This window comes from Pagrus major, chromosome 9, assembly GCF_040436345.1.
Source record: "Pagrus major chromosome 9, Pma_NU_1.0".
In the NCBI taxonomy this organism is placed as follows: domain Eukaryota; kingdom Metazoa; phylum Chordata; class Actinopteri; order Spariformes; family Sparidae; genus Pagrus; species Pagrus major.
The window spans coordinates 33,433,340-33,451,110 of NC_133223.1; the positions used below are offsets into that span (position 1 = coordinate 33,433,340).

At 41.6% G+C, this 17,771-nt stretch overlaps 3 protein-coding genes across 3 annotated transcripts in view; all 3 read left to right on the forward strand.

The window, feature by feature from the left end:
- Nucleotides 1-1,336: 1,336 nt before the first annotated feature.
- On the forward strand, nt 1,337-7,629 carry steap3 (STEAP family member 3, metalloreductase). The gene is made up of 6 exons (XM_073473914.1): nt 1,337-1,453; nt 2,661-3,149; nt 3,330-3,657; nt 4,340-4,539; nt 4,619-4,783; nt 5,602-7,629. The coding sequence occupies exons 2-6, from the start codon at nt 2,667-2,669 to the stop codon at nt 5,887-5,889; spliced, it is 1,464 nt and encodes a 487-aa protein (XP_073330015.1). The 5' UTR covers nt 1,337-1,453; nt 2,661-2,666; the 3' UTR covers nt 5,890-7,629.
- A 540-nt stretch (nt 7,630-8,169) lies between these two features.
- On the forward strand, nt 8,170-12,810 carry c9h2orf76 (chromosome 9 C2orf76 homolog). The gene is made up of 5 exons (XM_073473915.1): nt 8,170-8,495; nt 9,315-9,365; nt 10,295-10,332; nt 10,971-11,052; nt 12,496-12,810. Exons 1-5 carry the CDS (start codon nt 8,261-8,263, stop codon nt 12,570-12,572), a joined length of 483 nt encoding a protein of 160 aa, XP_073330016.1. The 5' UTR covers nt 8,170-8,260; the 3' UTR covers nt 12,573-12,810.
- A 2,467-nt stretch (nt 12,811-15,277) lies between these two features.
- Nucleotides 15,278-17,771, forward strand: part of ccdc141 (coiled-coil domain containing 141) — a 29,309-nt gene continuing 26,815 nt past the window's right edge. The window contains exons 1-4 of the mRNA XM_073473203.1: nt 15,278-15,445; nt 16,861-16,983; nt 17,208-17,257; nt 17,303-17,444. Coding sequence (XP_073329304.1) covers nt 15,278-15,445; nt 16,861-16,983; nt 17,208-17,257; nt 17,303-17,444 — 483 coding nt within the window. The remainder of the gene's footprint in view (nt 15,446-16,860; nt 16,984-17,207; nt 17,258-17,302; nt 17,445-17,771) is intronic.

Sequence of the window (17,771 nt, forward strand, 5' to 3'; positions counted from 1 at the left end):
GCAGTATTTTTCTACTTGTAATGGAGTATTTTCACACACATCAGTACTTTTACTTCAGTAAAGAAACACTTCTGTTTCTCTGACATTATCTGTCCTTATCTTTACGTGTCTGTGTGTCTGTGAGCTCCATGTTCTTCACTCTTTGACTCTTACAAAACTTTTGTCATATCAGCAGACTGAAACACAGGGTGCAGCCTTATCTGCCACTGTCAGCTGTGATGCCTTCATGGTCTGTCGGAAATATCACAGTTACGCTTACAGGATCTGCAGTAGCAGCACCCAAAACTTTGTGAAGGCTATCTAAGTTGTAAGTGGCATTATTGGCAACTACATATCTTTAGATTCTGCATGAATGTGTGTTCTTAATTGTTCAATTCAAATAACAATTATCTTAACCACAGCATTTTATCAAGTGTCATCAGACGGATTAGGGTAAAATAAAAAGTCATCATTTCACTTCTCTGGGGAAGAAACAGAATAATGAGCAGCAGGATGAAGTGGATTGATAAATTAAATAGGAAAGAAGAAATAGAAAGTTATTCTGACATAAATTTGGACTCATTTCACAAACTTTTCTCTAATCTTTTGCTATTACTTGTAAAATATCGGATATTTGACGTCTTTGGCTCCTGAACAGGTCTTTAAATGAAACCATGTGAGAAGTTCAGAGAGGAAATGTGGATTCAGTGGATCTGTTCACTACTCATTAACATCTGGAGCATGAAGAGGAGACACAACTGTCTGACACACTGCTGCTGCGTAATGACCACGAGACAAAGAGGTTTGAAAATGTATTTTACTGTGTTCAGATGACATGATTTATAGATAAACTTCAGTCTGCACTAGCTTCAACTAAAGGTGGCTAATATGTTACTTTAGATCAGAAGTGTAGGTAGTAGGTAGGAATACTCTGCGGTGGCCCTGACAGTTCAATGCACTGCAACTTAAGGGAAAAACATACAAACAGACAAAAAGGAGGAAAGTAAGAAAACACCAAAGTGATGAACATGGCTGAGACAAACAAAAACTATATTCTACTTTATTTTCCAACGTCAACTTAAAAAACGGCACAATCAACAGGACAACAACGTGTGCCCCGGCCTCATCTCTTTCTCAGCTTCTAGTTTGTGTGTGGTGTGTTTTACTCTGAGTGTGATGAGCTGCAGCACTTCTGTCTGTGAGGACTGTCACCACTGACAGGTTGAAGTCTTTCTAAGTCAAACATTTTATGAAATGCGAAAAACCAAAAGTCCGAGCTCATCGTGAGTACCTGAAGGCAGCAGTGGGCGGGGCATGTGAACATGTGACCGGCACGATGAACATGAGTTTCGTTTGCAGTGAAGGACAACAGACACACAGGAGACAGACAGGAGACACACAGGAGACAGACGTTGCATGCTCTCACCTTCAGCCTCACCTGTCCGCCTCACTGAGGATCCTCTGACTGAACTCGGTGAGTTGTTGTAATGTAACGCGTTACAGTCTCAGTAACGTGTTTCATAATGTTTGCACTTTTGGTTTCCTCTCAGTTTTGTGTCTCTCAGCTGTTTTCACTTTCATTTCCTCACATCCTTAATGTTCCCGTCAGAGGTGATGTTTGATTTATTGAACCAAAGTGAACAAAGACTCAGTTTCCTCTCTGAAAGGTCAAAACATGAATGAAATTGAGGACAAATGTTGGCTGAAGAGAAATGTTTCTTTACTGCTGGATAGAAAAGTAAATTATCTTAGATTAGATTAGAGAGTTTATTGTCATTACACAATACACAACTAAATTAAAAGGGTGCACAAGAAAAGCAGGCATCCACACCCACAATACAAAACACACACAACCCAGCACATGATAATAGTTTGTTTGTGTGATGTAGATTTTCTTTTTTGCATTGTCGTCCCATAACTGTTGATTATTGTCAACATGCAGAGATTGTTGTGTGGTGTTGTGTGGTGTTGTCGTGTTGAGGTGTTGTGTTGTGTTGTGTTGTGGTGTTGTGTTGTATCACTGCCTGTCAGAAGCAGCTTGTCTGTGTTCACACACTGAAGACAAACAGCTCAGACAAGGAAAACAAGCTGAACAACGACGGTCAGCGTCAAACCTGAACTGTAATACACAAGCTGTGGTCTCACAGTGACAGTTAACAGCAACACACGTCAATAATGTGAAGGACGAACCATCGAATGGGGCGAAGTAACATATTATACACATAAAGGAGGTTATATATGATTGAATATGATTATTTACTCATTCATTTGGATCCTCGTTAGACTTTACCAAGGCAGCAGCGACTCATCACAAGTAAACATGACATCATAATGTCAAACAATGACGTCATAATGTCAAACAATGACGTAAGAGAGCAAAAATAATAACGACAAACCAGAAAAACAAGAAACCAATCAACACTAATCAGAAAGATAATAATGACAGCTCATCAGACCTGAATCTAAATAATGAGCCAAACATTTGCTGCAGCTTGAGAAACCACGTTAGCACCACTGAAAACTGTTGACAGAGAAAATAAATGAATAAAACTGAACAATGACGGAGAAAGTTCTCCATTAATGATCTTACAGCATGTTCACGTCTACATAACATGAAATAATATTCATTTAATCACGTAAAGGTCACAGCGTTTGTCTGATGTGATCGTCTCCTCCTGCAGCTCGTCATGCAGACCGACATGAAGACCCCCTTGTTGCCCAGTTCTGCCCCTGACCCGTCAGAGCCCGGCGGTCCTGGAGGCCCTGTGATCTCCATCATCGGCTCTGGAGACTTCTCCCGCTCCCTCTCCGCCCGGCTGGTGGCCTGTGGGTTCAGGGTGGTGGTGGGCAGCAGAGCCCCTCGCCGTGTAGCCGGGGGTCTGTTTCCCGCCGGGGTGGAGCTGCTGACGCAGAGGGAGGCGGTGGAGAGGGCGGAGAGGCTGGTGTTCACTGCCGTCTACCCAGAGCACTATCACACCCTGGTGGGGCTGAGGGAGCAGCTGGAGGGCAAGGTGCTGGTGGACGTCAGCAACGCCACCGGGCTGAACAGAGGAGGGCAGGCCAACGCCGAGAGGCTGGCCGAGCTGTTCCCACAGAGCAGCGTGGTGAAGGGCTTCAACTCGGTGTCTGCGTGGGCGCTGCAGGCTGGAGCTCACGATGGAAGCAGGCAGGTGAGGTGGAGCTGAAGAGCAGAAGATGTCAATATAAAATATATTCTTCATTAAAAACAGTGAAAAGAATAATGATTTACTGTCTCATCAACACCTGGAAACACACTGTGATGTGTCGTTTTAGGAAAGTTACAAAATCGAGCCAGAAGAAGTGGTAATGTTCCTTTAATCCTCCTCCAGGTGCTGATCTGCAGCGACTGCTCCGACTCTAAGTCCACGGTGCTGCAGCTGGCCTGTCGTCTGGGCTTCAGCCCCGTGGATCTGGGCGGTCTGTGTGCCTCCAGAGACATCGAGGAGGCCCCGCTCATCCTCTTCCCCTCCTGGGGAGGCCCCGTCTTAACCACCTTCCTCCTCTTCCTCTTCTTCTATGGTTACCTCTTCCTGAGGAACATCCTGCTGCCGTACCTCGACGAAGGAAGGAACAACTTCTACGAACTGCCACTGGTGACGGTCAACGAGACGCTGCCCGCCGTCTCCCTGGTGACGCTGGCTCTGGTCTACCTGCCAGGTAACAGAGGAGGATATTATTTACATATTATTTAAGGATTCGACTAATCGATTAGTCGTTAACTACTCTGATTCCAGCTCAGAATATTTTCTGGCATTATCATGATATGATCATTATCATTATCATGACAACGTTGGAATGATATTCGTGGATTTGAACTTCCAGGATTAATAACAAATAAGCAAAATGTCAAAACACAAACGACGCCTCATTCAATCAAGATCGACGACGAGCTGCAACCTAATGTTCATCCGAACGAGCTGGACAGCTGATCGCTGGTGTTTGTGTGCAGCGGCTGTCAGGAGAGTCTGCAACACCGAAAACAAAACTGGTCACTAACTTTCCCCAAAATGACTTCACCCATCCGTCTGTCGGTTTTACAAGAATTTTCCTTTTCTTATTTTGCATAAGAATCACGTTATTGAATATTTTTGCTCTTCGGTGATGCACTTTGGCGTCGTCGTCGGTCTCTGACAGCTTTTGAACATCAATACAGCTGATTTCACAGCACAGTCGCTGACGGCTGCTCAAGTTTCCAGGCCTGCAAACATTTTCAGCGACAGGTGTCGATCTGTCTGTTCTGCTTCTGAATGAGCTGCAGGATTTTCATCCAGCTCCTTTATCTGGGCCCAGTCTGATGTAAATATCTGCTGAGCTGTGTTAACTCTTTGCGTCTCTTCAGGTCTGCTGGCAGCGGTCTTCCAGCTCGGCCGAGGAACCAAATATAAGCGGTTTCCTGATTGGCTGGACCGCTGGTTGTGCAGAAGGAAGGAGCTGGGCCTGCTGAGCTTCCTGTGTGCGGTGCTTCATGCGGTGTACAGTATGTGTCTGACACTGAGGAGAGCTGCAGGATACAACCTGCTGAACGCAGCCTACCGACAGGTGAGGTCAGAGCAGGTGAACACCATCGACCTGAAGTCTGACCCCCTCCGCTCTGACACCTCTGTGTCTTTACTTCCAGGTGAAGGCCGGTGTTGAGCACTCGTGGTCGGAGCAGATGGTGTGGAGGTCAGATCTCTACCTCTCCTGTGGGATTCTGGGATTTGGAGTCCTCACTCTGCTGGCGATCACCTCACTGCCCTCTGTGGGAAACGCTCTCAACTGGAGGGAGTTTACATTTGTTCAGGTCAGCAGGTTAAAATGATGAATCGTTTATTAGTGTTAATGAACTGAAAATTCCTCGTGTGAGAAGAGAAAAGCAGAGTCGACGCCCTGAATCACTCGTTTATCTCATGCGGTGTGGCAGGACAACACCTCAGAGATGAAGTCTCTGGTTCATATCTACTGTAGCTGTCGTCGTCTCAGTATTTGTCTGTTCTTCTAACATACAGACACACGTTTCTACAACTCCTCATACATCATTACATCATTAATTATGCTTTAAAATGTCTAAAAGGGCTCGGCCTTTGTTCTTCATGTTGTTGAGTTGTGTTCTTACATTTTCCCAAATGTTTCCAACAAAGTTCAGACCAGAGAGAGCGAGCTGTGATCTGCACATTTCATGGACGGTATGACGGGAAGAACGTTTAGCAGCTAATGAGGTGGTGGAGACCGAAAGCAGAGCTAAAAGAAGAGAGAACATAGACACAAACAAACATGACTCCAGCCATTTTCTTACTCTTATCGGGGTCATTGTTTCAGTCACTACTTAAAGCTTGTGGCTATATGTCAGAGAGGAATGTGGATCTGCTGGTAAGACCACAGCTTTGCCCTCCAGCTCAGCTCCGTCTTCACCTCCACAGTCTGTTGGATGTGTAAATACACTATAATGTGTCAAACGTGTGTGTGATGTTCAGCTTGGTGTAGGTTGAGTCCTGAAGTGGCCCAAATATGAATAATGCATCTTTAAGTCTAATCCAGTTTGGATCTGTTTGTTATTGTAAAGACTGAAGAGTTCTTTGTGTTATTGTGTCACCATGAGCTCTTGTCTTTGTGTGTCTGCAGTCCGGACTCGGTTACGCTGCCTTGACTCTCTCCATCATGCACGCTCTCTTCTTCGGCTGGGACTTTGCCTTCTTCCCCGGGGCCTACCCTTACTACCTCCCCCCGGTGTACCTGCTGGCCCTCGTCCTGCCCTGCGTCGTCCTGCTCGGACGGACCTTCTTAGCTCTGCCGTGCCTCATGTTCAGACTGGCAAAGATCCGCCGGGGCTGGGAGAGCCCGAGACACCGGCCCCCGAACAACCAGGAGCCACCTGAAGAGGATCCTCCTCGACACCCTGGTGATGTTTAATGTTCAGAGATAAGAAGGGAAAATCATCTGGACCATCCAGAGGTGTGTTTTCTCTCTGTGAGAGTCTGAACTCTGTCACCTCCTCCGAGCTTTAACAGGACAGTCCTTCACGACTGACACTTCTCTGTTTACACTAACAAGACTAAGACACAGAGACGAGCTGTGATCTGCTGATCCGGCTGTGGCCTTCATTAACTCTGACCACTTTTAAAGATTAGTTCATTTTTATACAAATCTTTTATCAGGTTATAATAATAGTTATAAAAAGAGTTATTTCAGGGACTGTAGACATGTTTCAGATCAGTTCCAGCTTCACATTTCACAATTTTCTGTTGACAAAAAAAAAGAGATTAACATTTAATTTTACAGGTCTGATATTTCTGAATAATGTTGAGAACGTTTCCTGGATTGAACTGTTTAAACTGGCACTGATCACAGAGAGGACGGCGTCTGGGACAATTACTTTAGTTCGTTTAATTGGTTGTTTTGAGTTAATTATTGATCTGGAGGAAGAGAGAAGGAGAATTTTTCCTGGGAGAACAGAAACATGTTGAGTTATATTTGTGTGACTGCTGTTGTGTACAGCACTTAAAATTTAATATGAAGTGAAATGAATATTAAGTGAATCACATAATCATAATCATTCTCTAATTTACCTATAACTAGTTTCGAATGGGGCATAACAAGGCAAGCAAGCAAAACTTTATATATATATCTATATAAATATATTAGATCTGTGCTGCAGAGTGTGAGTTGCTATGAAAGTTGCAGCCACAAAAATGTGAGTAAAGATAAAGATTAGACAGGAGGGGGCTTAGTTGAGACAATAAAAATAACATTAAGAAAGTAAAATAATTAAGATCAGCAACCGACCAGTAAAAATAAATAAGATGTGAAAGGAAACATGTTAAGAAAGCAGGATTAATATCATATTTAAGACCAACAGTTGACCAATAAAGAATAATTAGACTCGCGATTTGAAACCAATAAAATAAGTAATATGAAAAAGTTAATTTCTCTCTTCCCTCTTTACGTGTAGTGTCTCTATTGTCATTATCCAATAATGGCATAAAATATCCTCCTTCATTATAATCAGCACCAGATTGCAATCTTGAGCTCTCAGCTTCTGTTTAATAAAATGTTTATCCTGGAAACACTGAACACAAATGAAAACTGAGTTTAGGCCTTAAACAGTTGACAGAGTGAATGACTCCTTCAAGTCTATATGAAGAAACAAGTGTGATAAATTCTTTATTAATGCCTCAGTTTGTCTTTATCTTCATGTCATTACCTTCACCGTCAGAACAGTTTGTTATTGTTTGTTAAGACATTTTTACAGGGCGGTAAACCCGACAACATTATAACAGCTGCTCTGCATCATGATTATCAACACATGTAAGCACTTTATAGTTTTATTTTATTCTGCACGTCTGTTCATCATAAAGAATCTGTCCTTTTGTTTCATTAACACTTTTCAGTTTACTACATTTAACAGTGATTTCAATATGTATCCGTTTTTTAGAGGACAAATACAAGTAATTACGTGTGCCTGTGTGTGTGTGTGTGTGTGTGTGTGTGTGTGTGTGTGTGTGAGTGTGTGTGTGTGTGTGTGTGTGTGTGTTTATATAGAAATATATTGGTGTGTTTGTATATTTCCCCTGTCTCTTATATTGCTCTCATGTAACACCTCAGCTACAACATGAAGTTAATTTTTAAGAAATTATCTCTTTTAATAAATTATTTTCTCTATTGTTGCTGCTCTCTGTTCCTCGGTGTGTGTGAACTTTAGAAAGTACAAGAGCTGCAAAAAAGATTAAATCATTTTATCCTCATTCAAGTTAGCCGGGTGCTAAACCGGAAGTTAGCCGACTCGGTCGGCGGAAGTCTCTACACGGAAGAGAGAAGAAGAAGAAGATCCGGGATATTTACAGCCGGGAAGTCGAGTTTATTGGCTTCAAAACGGATTGCTAGCTGCACGGCTAACTAAGCTAACTAGCTTGGGGCGGCTACAGTCAGCAGCAGTTACTCAAATGCTCCCGTGTTTGTTTTGTTTTGATTGTACTCGTTTACACACATAAAGTAAACACTCCGACACGGCAGGGGGCGATAAAGGCACGTTCCCGCCAAAACCCACGAAGAACAAAGAGACTCGCCCGCTCGGGGATCGACTCGTCGGGTCTGGATCGCTGATCGTTGATTGCTCCGGTCTGTTCGGGCTGCCAGCCCAGGCTTGTCTCCAGACACATGCCGATCACACCCACCATGACACCGGAGCCGCAGGTCCGCACACACCCTGCCGAGCACACCTGAGGGAGGTCTGAGGAACAGAGCCCGTCCAGCAGCTCCGTGTCAGCGGAGCCAGCAGCGGGTCATGGCCGGGGAGCAGCGGGACATGGCCGGGGAGCAGCGGGACATGGCCGGGGAGCAGCGGGACATGGCCGGGGAGCAGCGGGTCATGGCCGGGGAGCAGCGGGACATGGCCGGGGAGCCGGTGGTCACGGTCCGGCTGGTGAGGTCCTTCGAGCACAGAAACTTCAAACCGGTCGTGTTTCACCGAGTCGATCTGGACCAAACCGTGCAGGACTTCATTCAGCTCGTCAGAGACGGTGAGACAGCAGGAAGACAGGCTTTATTACGTCATAGCGAGCGACACTGTCTCCTTTTGTCACGAGACAGAGTTAGTTTGAGTCTTTGTTGTATTTCCAGGTTGGTTGGAGACATTAGCACGTGTTAGCATCTCCTGTCAGTCCGCACTGTCCTGTAGCCTCCAGCTAGCAGCTAGTCTGTTAGCCAGGTATTCTCACCTGGCTGCTTAATTAGCTAACCCCAACCCCCCAACACTTACAGTAACCACCAGCTACTCTGATAATCGATTAATCTGTGTATCTTTAAAGAAAGTAACACTTCTCTGTTGTCAGCCTGTTAAATGTGAATATGTTCTGGTTTCTCTCCTCTGTGACATTAAACTGACACTCTGAGGACGTTGTCTCGATTCACATTTTCCATTTCCTGACGTTTTATAAGATAAGATCCTTTATTAGTCCCACAGCAAGTAACTTTGCATTATTACAGCAGCAGAGGGGATAAAATGCAGAGTATCAATTAAAAACAGTGATAATAAATAATTAGAAAAAGCAGTAAGAACAATATAAACAGTATAAATATGTAATAAACACTCCAAAGATGTCTATAGATCAACCTACTAATCAATGAATTGAGAAGATAATCGATAGTTGCAGCTTTAACTCACAGACACTTTTGCTTCTGTTTATTTTTGTTATTATTTTTCTCAAATGTTGTAACTTTATTCTAACAAATCTCACAGTCTTCCCCCCAATGCTTGTATATTATAACGTATGACATGTTTCTATCTATAGAAACTAACTTGAGGCTAAAATCATGATAAACCTTTACATTTCTTCCAGATATCACAACAAGAGCAGGACTTCCTCCTCCTTTCAAGAAATATGGTTATGGTACGTATCTCTGACATGGTTGGCTTTAAAGGGGCTCTTTGTTATTTTAAAGAAAAAAATCAAACTCAGAATTTTAATATTTACAATATTAATGAGGTAATAATACACTTTTCCCCATAAGTGAATAAACAAGCTGTTCTCCGAGGAAAATAAGGTTCCTCTGTTTAAAGCCAGAAAGTTTGCAGGGTCCGCCACATATAAACAAAGTAAAACAGTGTGAAACTCAAGATTCAAGAGGTTTATTAGCCATTTGCACACACACAGACACACACAGACACACACAGACGGTGCAGGTACACAGGAATTTGTTGTGCAGAGCTCAGCAGTAAAAAGGAAAGAAAATCAGCCAATGAAGCTCTTTCTCTTCTCATTAACATTTCTTGAACAAAGCTACAGAGCGCTCCTGTAATGTCGGTGTAACGAATCAGTTTTCCTGATGATGTTTGGTGATGAAGCTTTGAGGCGTCAAACTCAGCAGCACAGTGACATCTGGTGGTTTTAAAACTAACAGCAGCTCTTCAAGCTCTGATTTTAATAATAAACTTTATTTGTACAGTACTTTTCAGAACATGGGTACAGAGTGCTGCTGCAGGTCAGAATAAAGCCAGTACACACAGTCAGTATAAACACAAGAAAACTAAAATGGTGCCAACAATCTGGATAAAAACAACACATCATAAATTAATGATAAAACTGAGATAAATAATAATATTCAATACTATGAAGTCTGATTGTAGAGAAAAAGATGATCGATTGATTAAACATATTATACATGTTTTGTAGTGTCAATATAATCCGGAGTTTAAGATAAAACATTTATGCTGTGTTTTAATTTATTCTGATCTTCGCAGATAAAAGAGAGGATGTTGAAATGTTTACACCTGGTAAAACACATGTTCACCATCTGACTCCTGTCTCTGTATTTTCAGACACCATGAAGATTACACACCAAGCACACGGAGCAAAGGTATCAGTCTAAAGCAAGAGTCACACTGCTGTCTGAGGGACAAACGTCCTCCAGCCAGCGTTGATAGAAGTACCCAAAAGTTATACTTGAGTCACCATATCTTTACTTTTTTAAGATATGGCGTTACAATATTACTTTGATTAAAGTGAAACACACCCACACGAGAAGTACTTGAGTGAAAGTCTTAAAATATCTGATATTAAAGTAAACTTAAGTATGAAGATAAAGGTAAATAATTCATATATTTGTACATGTATATATAAACTATGTACTCCGGGTCCAATTACCCACCTGGACGATGATCGGATTGGATATTCAGCATCTTTCTGATAATCAGAATGCGTTTTATAAACAGAAATATAAATTTGTGTAATCTGCAAAGTAACTAGTAACTAAAGTCATAAAATAAATGTAGTGGGGGTGTTCGCATAAAATTTCTTCAAGGTTGGCAGGTCTGCAGCTGGTGGAGCTGAAGAGATGTGATTGGTTGAGCCAACGATCAGTAAAAGATTCAGGATTTCTCCATGAAAGGAGCTGCACACGCTGAATTCGATTGTTTTCTGCATGTAGTCTGTGAATTCTGCGGCTCTTTGAAATCAGAAGTTCCCATTAAAGTTGAAACTTTTTTTTTCTTGCAGACGAACGAGTTGGTGATGAGTTTAGACGACGATGAGAAGCTCATTCTGCAGAATGGTCAAACCCTCAGAGCTGCTGGTGTTAGTAAGTTTGTCCCTGCTGTTCATTAAGTGGGATGTATACATGTCTGTATATACTGTATACACCGCTCGCTTAGGTTTACAATTGACAGTGAATGTAGATGTTAAAACTGTACTTGATCCTAAAATGAAACCTCAGTAATAAAGGATATTATGACGTTAAATGAGGTGGATAGACATCAGAAACACCTCTAAATATAACAGAGTTCAACGACACCATAAAGTATATATTTTAAATAATTAAACAGTTGGATCAACACCTCTCTGAAACAGTTTCAACAGAACTGAGCATCAGAACATGAAGGGAGGATTGACTCCAGGACTGTTGGATCAGACCAGGAGATCTCAAACTGTGAGGCGCCTCCAGAGAGGATGAGGAGGGACAGGTGTGAGGCAAAGATACTGCAGGAGCACGTCAGTGTGACACAGGAAGGTAGTTTAGCTGTTTGACCTGCTCGTCAAAACAGGAAGCAGACGGAGCAGCAGTGGCCACAACACACAGCTCACAGCGCCTTTGTGCCAGATTCCAGCAGTTCACATAAAAATCACACTCCCTGTTAGATTTGAACAAACAGACTCGGTGCCTATATGATCATATATATCACATTTTTGGCCATAACTCAAGAATTCATCCGATAATTAAGATAAAATTTGACATAAAAAATGTCTAATAGGATAAAATGATGAAGTTATGACATAAAATTTCCAAAAGGTCAGAGGTTAAATGTCCCTGTGACATTGTAATATGATGCAAAAAATGTCCTGGCCGTTATTCAACACCACAGCTCAGGAACACCAACCTGACTGGAGGATAACAACCACAATGTGGTAATTCTAATTAGATCCAATATGACAAACACTTAATGAGGATATCGCCAACATTGCAAATAACCAACTGTAATCTGCTTAGAAATGATAGAAAAAAGACGCTCTTGCATGTGAAGAACTTGCCTGAGAAACATCATGTTTTAAGTTTTCTTCAGTCTCAGTAATCCAGTGAGAGTTGTCTTTACATCCATGAGCACACTGCTAACAGGAGCTGCTAACAGCGAATTCAGGATAGTTTTAACGGAGCCAGCCAAACAAATACAGGTGAGCAAAACAGCATTATGCTCTACTTCCTGTTTACGTCGCCCCAAATCCAACATCATTAGAGCTGGAGTTGGAAGACTATGAGAATGATGTTCAGCTTTTTGACCGACAGTGTGATCATCCGGAGGCTTCTGAATAAACTGGGATTGTTATTGATTTATTAAATTAGGTGGCAAAGTAAGTGAGGAGTTGTATCTATTATTTGTGTTATATATTCTGGCTGTTGCTCTGCGTCTTCTAACCGATGCTTAGATTGAGTTTAACGAAACACCTCGACATTTGAAACATAATTCGAAGTACATTAAAAGTAAAGAAAGTGTTAAACAATCTAACAATTTTGTGTTTGTCGTTTCAGCGAATGAGACGGAGGTGGCGTTCTTCAAGAAAGAAGACTACGGTCTCTACAAAGCAAATCCTAAAACTACCTGGTGACCTCAGTGTTTTACGTTACAGCAGAGGAGCTTCTTAAAGGACGGGTCAAAGGTCAAGCACGGCACAAGAACGGCTGCCACCGTGTTTATACAGAGGATTGTTTTTAAGCTTATTATTATTCACCACTCTGCCTTTTTTATTTCTGTTCATTATTTACTCTGCGGCTGATTGTGACCGTGGATATTCATTTACAATGTTGTTTTAAAAACATGCTGAATAAATCATTTGTGAAATCTGATTTTGAATGTTGTTTTTAAAGGTATTCACAAAGTCATATTTACTGCGCTGAACTGAGAGTGTGATGAAAAATGTTGTTTTTTTTTAAATTAACAGAAAATTGTTTATATCTTTTTATATTCTCTAAACTGGAACATTTGTCATCGGTTCAGTCAATCACTTTTAAAGAACGGCAGACTGATTATATCAGAAAAGATATAATCGGTTGAAGAGGCAGAAAGTTTTAAAAGATATTTAACAGAATCTGCAAAGACAAAGTAAGTGTTCATTTGAGTTATCAGACATGTAGTAAAATGTGAGTGTTTGTTTTTGAATGTTGTGTAGAAGAAATGGAGGTGAAGCAGCTTTAAACTGAGTGACGAGTTCTTCTGTGATTTGTGTCTTCATCATGTTTTATGTTGGTGCAGATATATTTACACTGTCACTGAAACAGAGAGCGAGTGTTTGTTTATGGAAGGCAGATGTCTCTCTGTCATTCAGCAGCGTGATAATCCAACTGGACCCATGTCTATTTTTACCACCTCCCTCTCTGTCTCTCTCTCTCTCTCTGTCTCTCCCTCAGCTGTGTTTCCTCTCAGAGTGTTTCTGGTCTCAGCGGCAGCAGCGTGATCTCCAGAGACGAGGCTCAGGTACTGTGCTCAACTGTTTCTAATCTTTTCTTTCTTTGCACATTTACTTTGTGATTTTGTGTCTGAAGGTCATCACAAACTTTAAAAAGGGATACAAGTGAATTAAAAAGTGTTTGATGACTCAAACCTCATCCTTCACTTTCTGTCAGTGAGGAAAGAAAAGTTAAACTCGATTAATTAAAATGATGAATTTAAAACAAACTAGGTGAACTGCTGATCGGATGAAAGTTTTTATCATGTCTCACTTGAGTTTTTTGCTCCTTCATCCTCACATTTGGTAATTGTTGGTGTGTTTCCTGACAGATTATCATTTACATTTTGTTTTTAAAATTATCTCTGCCTCTCGCCTTAAACGATCATTACTCGTATCAGTTTGTTAGTATTTTCTTTCATTGTCAGCATTTTATACAATTCTACTAAAGTCTTTAAGTCAATACATTTAAACCCTTTATCCATTTCAGAAATATAAACCTCCCAGCCAACAGTTGTAATTGTTTTAAATAACTGATTTTATTACATGCACATTTTAATTGATTGTCTTATCTATTAACTATCTTTTTGTTTTATTTCCAATGATTTTATTTCATATATTAAGTTATTCTGTTATGGCTGCAGGGGTTCGCTGGTTTTATGTCTCTGAATGTTATTTCACTGTTTCACACAACATTTCTCTTTTATTTTGCGTCTGTGGCTTTTTATGAAGCTGCTGTCTGACTGTCTGTACGTTGTCAGCCTGTCTCCTTGTTGTTTTGTTGGACTCGATGTCGTTGTGAATGAGGCTCAGTGATCCCTCCAGAATGAATAAAGGTGAATGATTGAAGTAATATTAATAACTACACGTTAGACCAACGTTTGGGTTGTCAGGTTCGATTTATGAATATCTCACAAGGCATTTATTGATGGATTAATGTCTATACATTTATTAAAGAATAAACACTGGCCAAAGAGATTTGTTTTCATTATTGGTGATTAATCTGTGAAGCATTCCTAAATGATTTGTTAACTTTTAGACCTTTTATGAAATCTTTATTGTTCAGAAGAGGTACCTGTATATTTCATGTCTTTTATCTGGTGGCCTGCTGTTGTTTGAGAAAAAATCTGACTCTTAAATTTAGAAATTATTCTGTCGAGACTAAAAAGCTTTGAACAAACCCAAGCAAATCTAACGTGATAGAAAACATCTGTTTGATCAGTGGAAAGAGTTTGTCTTCATTTCTCTTCTCACTCAGTGAAATACTGAAGTTTTTCTCCCCGTAACAACAAAAAACCTTCAAATAAAATTGGATGTCAGGAACAGGAAGTCTTCTTTTCACTCATATACAACACAAGAGATTTAATCATGATGAATGTAAACCTGCCAACACCGTTAATCCTGCTCTTGATTCGTTTGGGTGCAGGGAGCGTGAACTCAGTCATTGTTCTTGTATGACCTTTATTTTGGTGGGTACCCAGAGTGCAATGGCTTTAACTGTTTTTGAATCTAACTGTTTCCCTGGAGCGATTTATATTGAAGCCTTTTCTTTAATTTATATTTTCTGTTGTTCAGTAGGAGGTTTGACAGTCGGGAACAAGAACCAACAAACAACCAGCACAGATCGATTCAAACTGGAGACGCTTCCCGACACAACACACTGGAGCAGCTCTGATTTCAGGAGCTGTTTGGGGAACTGCTGCATGTGAAGCCACCGACAATGAAAACCAAGGAAAAGGGAATTAAAAGAACAAGAATATCCTGAAAAGCTGGAGGCAGAAAATTGTGTGACACTTGATGAGACGAGCTTGAAGTGAAGGAAGGAAAGGAGAAGGTTTCCAACAGTTTCCTGGATTTAGTCTTTCCTCATGACGATCGGAGAGATCGAAGAGTCTGTGACATGTGGAGGACAAAAGAAGGCAGGAGGAGCAGGAGCAGGAGGAGGAGGAGGTGGGAACATGAAGCTGTCTTTCACCACTCTCAGTACTATCGCCATCCAGGCCGGCCAATCGCAGATTGTCGTCTCTGTTCTGAAGGTATGTGAAGAGACACAAAGCATTCAGCCTGTTGAGCTCTGATAACAAGGCCTCCACCTTCACTGACACCAGCCTCCAGATTCACTTAAAGCAAAGATATGAGGTGGGAGAGTAAAGTCACATTAACCAGATCAGTAATTACACATTTCTGACTTCTACAGTTTCCTACTTGGTCTGAAATAAAATGCTAACACTAGTGCGATCACTCAACAGTAAAATGAATCTTTACTTGCTGATTCATGATCTCATGATGGATCTGTTGAACTCTAAGACACTGTAACACGTGGACACTCTTTAGTTACTTACCATGATTTATTTGCCAAATCATAAGATAAAATAAGAGACGACAGCTGAAGAACATAGCGAGATGCTTTATTTATAATGCTGTATGATAGTGTTATATTTTGTGATCATACTTCAGAGATACAGACTGAATATTGTCCTGGTGTGGATGTGGTGGATCATCCAATCAGGAGATGATCTGTGATCGTGTGTGTTCACTTCTTTACCTGATGAAGACGTCTGTGGGTGAATAACTTTTTTAGTTACTCAAGTAGTTGTTTTGATGACTTCTTTTACTTCTACTCGAGTAACTTGCTTTTACTTGAGTACAGTTTCAGGCTGCTCTGACTATCAGACTGAATGAGCTGCTAATTTGAGACTCGCCCTTTTCAACCTTTCAGCTACAGAATTAGCCGACCAACCAGCAGTCTGATGTTAGAATAGCTTCTTTAAAGTTAGTTCATTTATCTGTATTTCTGTGAGTCAGTGAGTTTCATGAAGCTGCTTCAGGGGAGACGATCTCTCACTTCATCTGAAGTCAGTCACTTTTCTGTCCATGTGCTGTTTCCTGTTATAGCCAAACTATTTACTGATGCTGCTGCTGCTGCTGTAAAGGGAAGAGAGCAGTGTGTGTGTGTGTGTGTGTGTGTGTGTGTGTGTGTGTGTGTGTGTGTGTGTGTGTGTGTGTGTGTGTGTGTGTGTGTGTGTGAGGCTAACAGCTGATGCCTCTCAGTGTTTTGAAGGTGAGTGTGTATTTAAACATGTGTTCATATGTGTGTGTGTATGTGGGATTTTAGTTCTCAACGCTCTGGTTATTGTTTTTAAAGTGTGTGAGTGTCGGTGTGTGTGTGGTCACGCGTCACATGCTCTTTTCAGTCGACATGCCAGAGATACTGTATCATCCTGAGGAATGCTGCAACACACACACACACACACGCACGCACACACACACACACACACACACACACACACACACACACACACACACGTGTAGCCAGATACATGCAGCTCCTTTTCACCTAAAGTGGTCAACAGGTCACTGTGTGGAGAAAACAGCCAAACAAAGTTAAAAACAATCTAGAGTGACAACATTTTCACAAAGTGTGTGTGTTTATGTTTGTGTGTGTGTGCAGAGTGGGTCCCTGGTCCACCTCCAGCTGGTCCAGGTCCATCCAGGCCTCTGTGAGATCGGATCGAACCAGGGAGAAAACCAGACGCTGATCCAGGAACAGCAGCAGCTGATGGACAAACTCAAGGTAAACACAGACAGAAACACAAAGACGCACGTGGCATCAGGTCATCTGACGGAGCAGAAATAGAGCCGAAGTCCTGACGTCTCGCTGCTTCCTGTCCAGCTTCTGTTCCACTAGATTCTGTAACTCACTGCAGCGCTTCATTCAACATTTCTCTCATCGATCGTTCTGATAAAATGAGGTGAATGAACTCTCTCTTTTTTTAAAATCTGTTGTCGTTATCCCAGAAACATGAGAGGGAGGTGCTGGCTGTGGTGGAGAAGAGCCGACAGACCAAGCAGAGGAGGAGGAGGGATGAAGGGATGATGGAGCAGAAGAGGAGCAAGAACCAGGAGGAGGAGGAGGGAGTGTACAAAGCCATGGGGGCATCTCTGAATGAGGGATGGTTGTTGCTCCTCCGCCTGCTGGAGAGACGACAGGAGGTCCTGATGCTGGCTTCAGACTTCTACTGCCGAACACAGGAGGTATGAACATCAGCGATGTTAACGCACAACTTCATTTACACTTTCAGCATTCATATCATTTTCTCCACAATAATTCAGCCGATTTTTTAAAGCTATTGTGAAGCAGAAACTTCTGGCCATTAAATTTCCTGGCTCCAATTCTTGTTCTCCAGAGGAGAACCCCTTTAAATGTACCTTAAATGTACCAAAATGTACCTGAGAGAGAGAGAGCATATTTCTGCAAAGTTAAGAAGGGAATTTGACTGAACCAGGCTTTTCAAATCAGTTTTCAAACAACTCAATATATCTTTTATTTGTCTTATCTCACCAGTTCTTCAGATGCAAAAA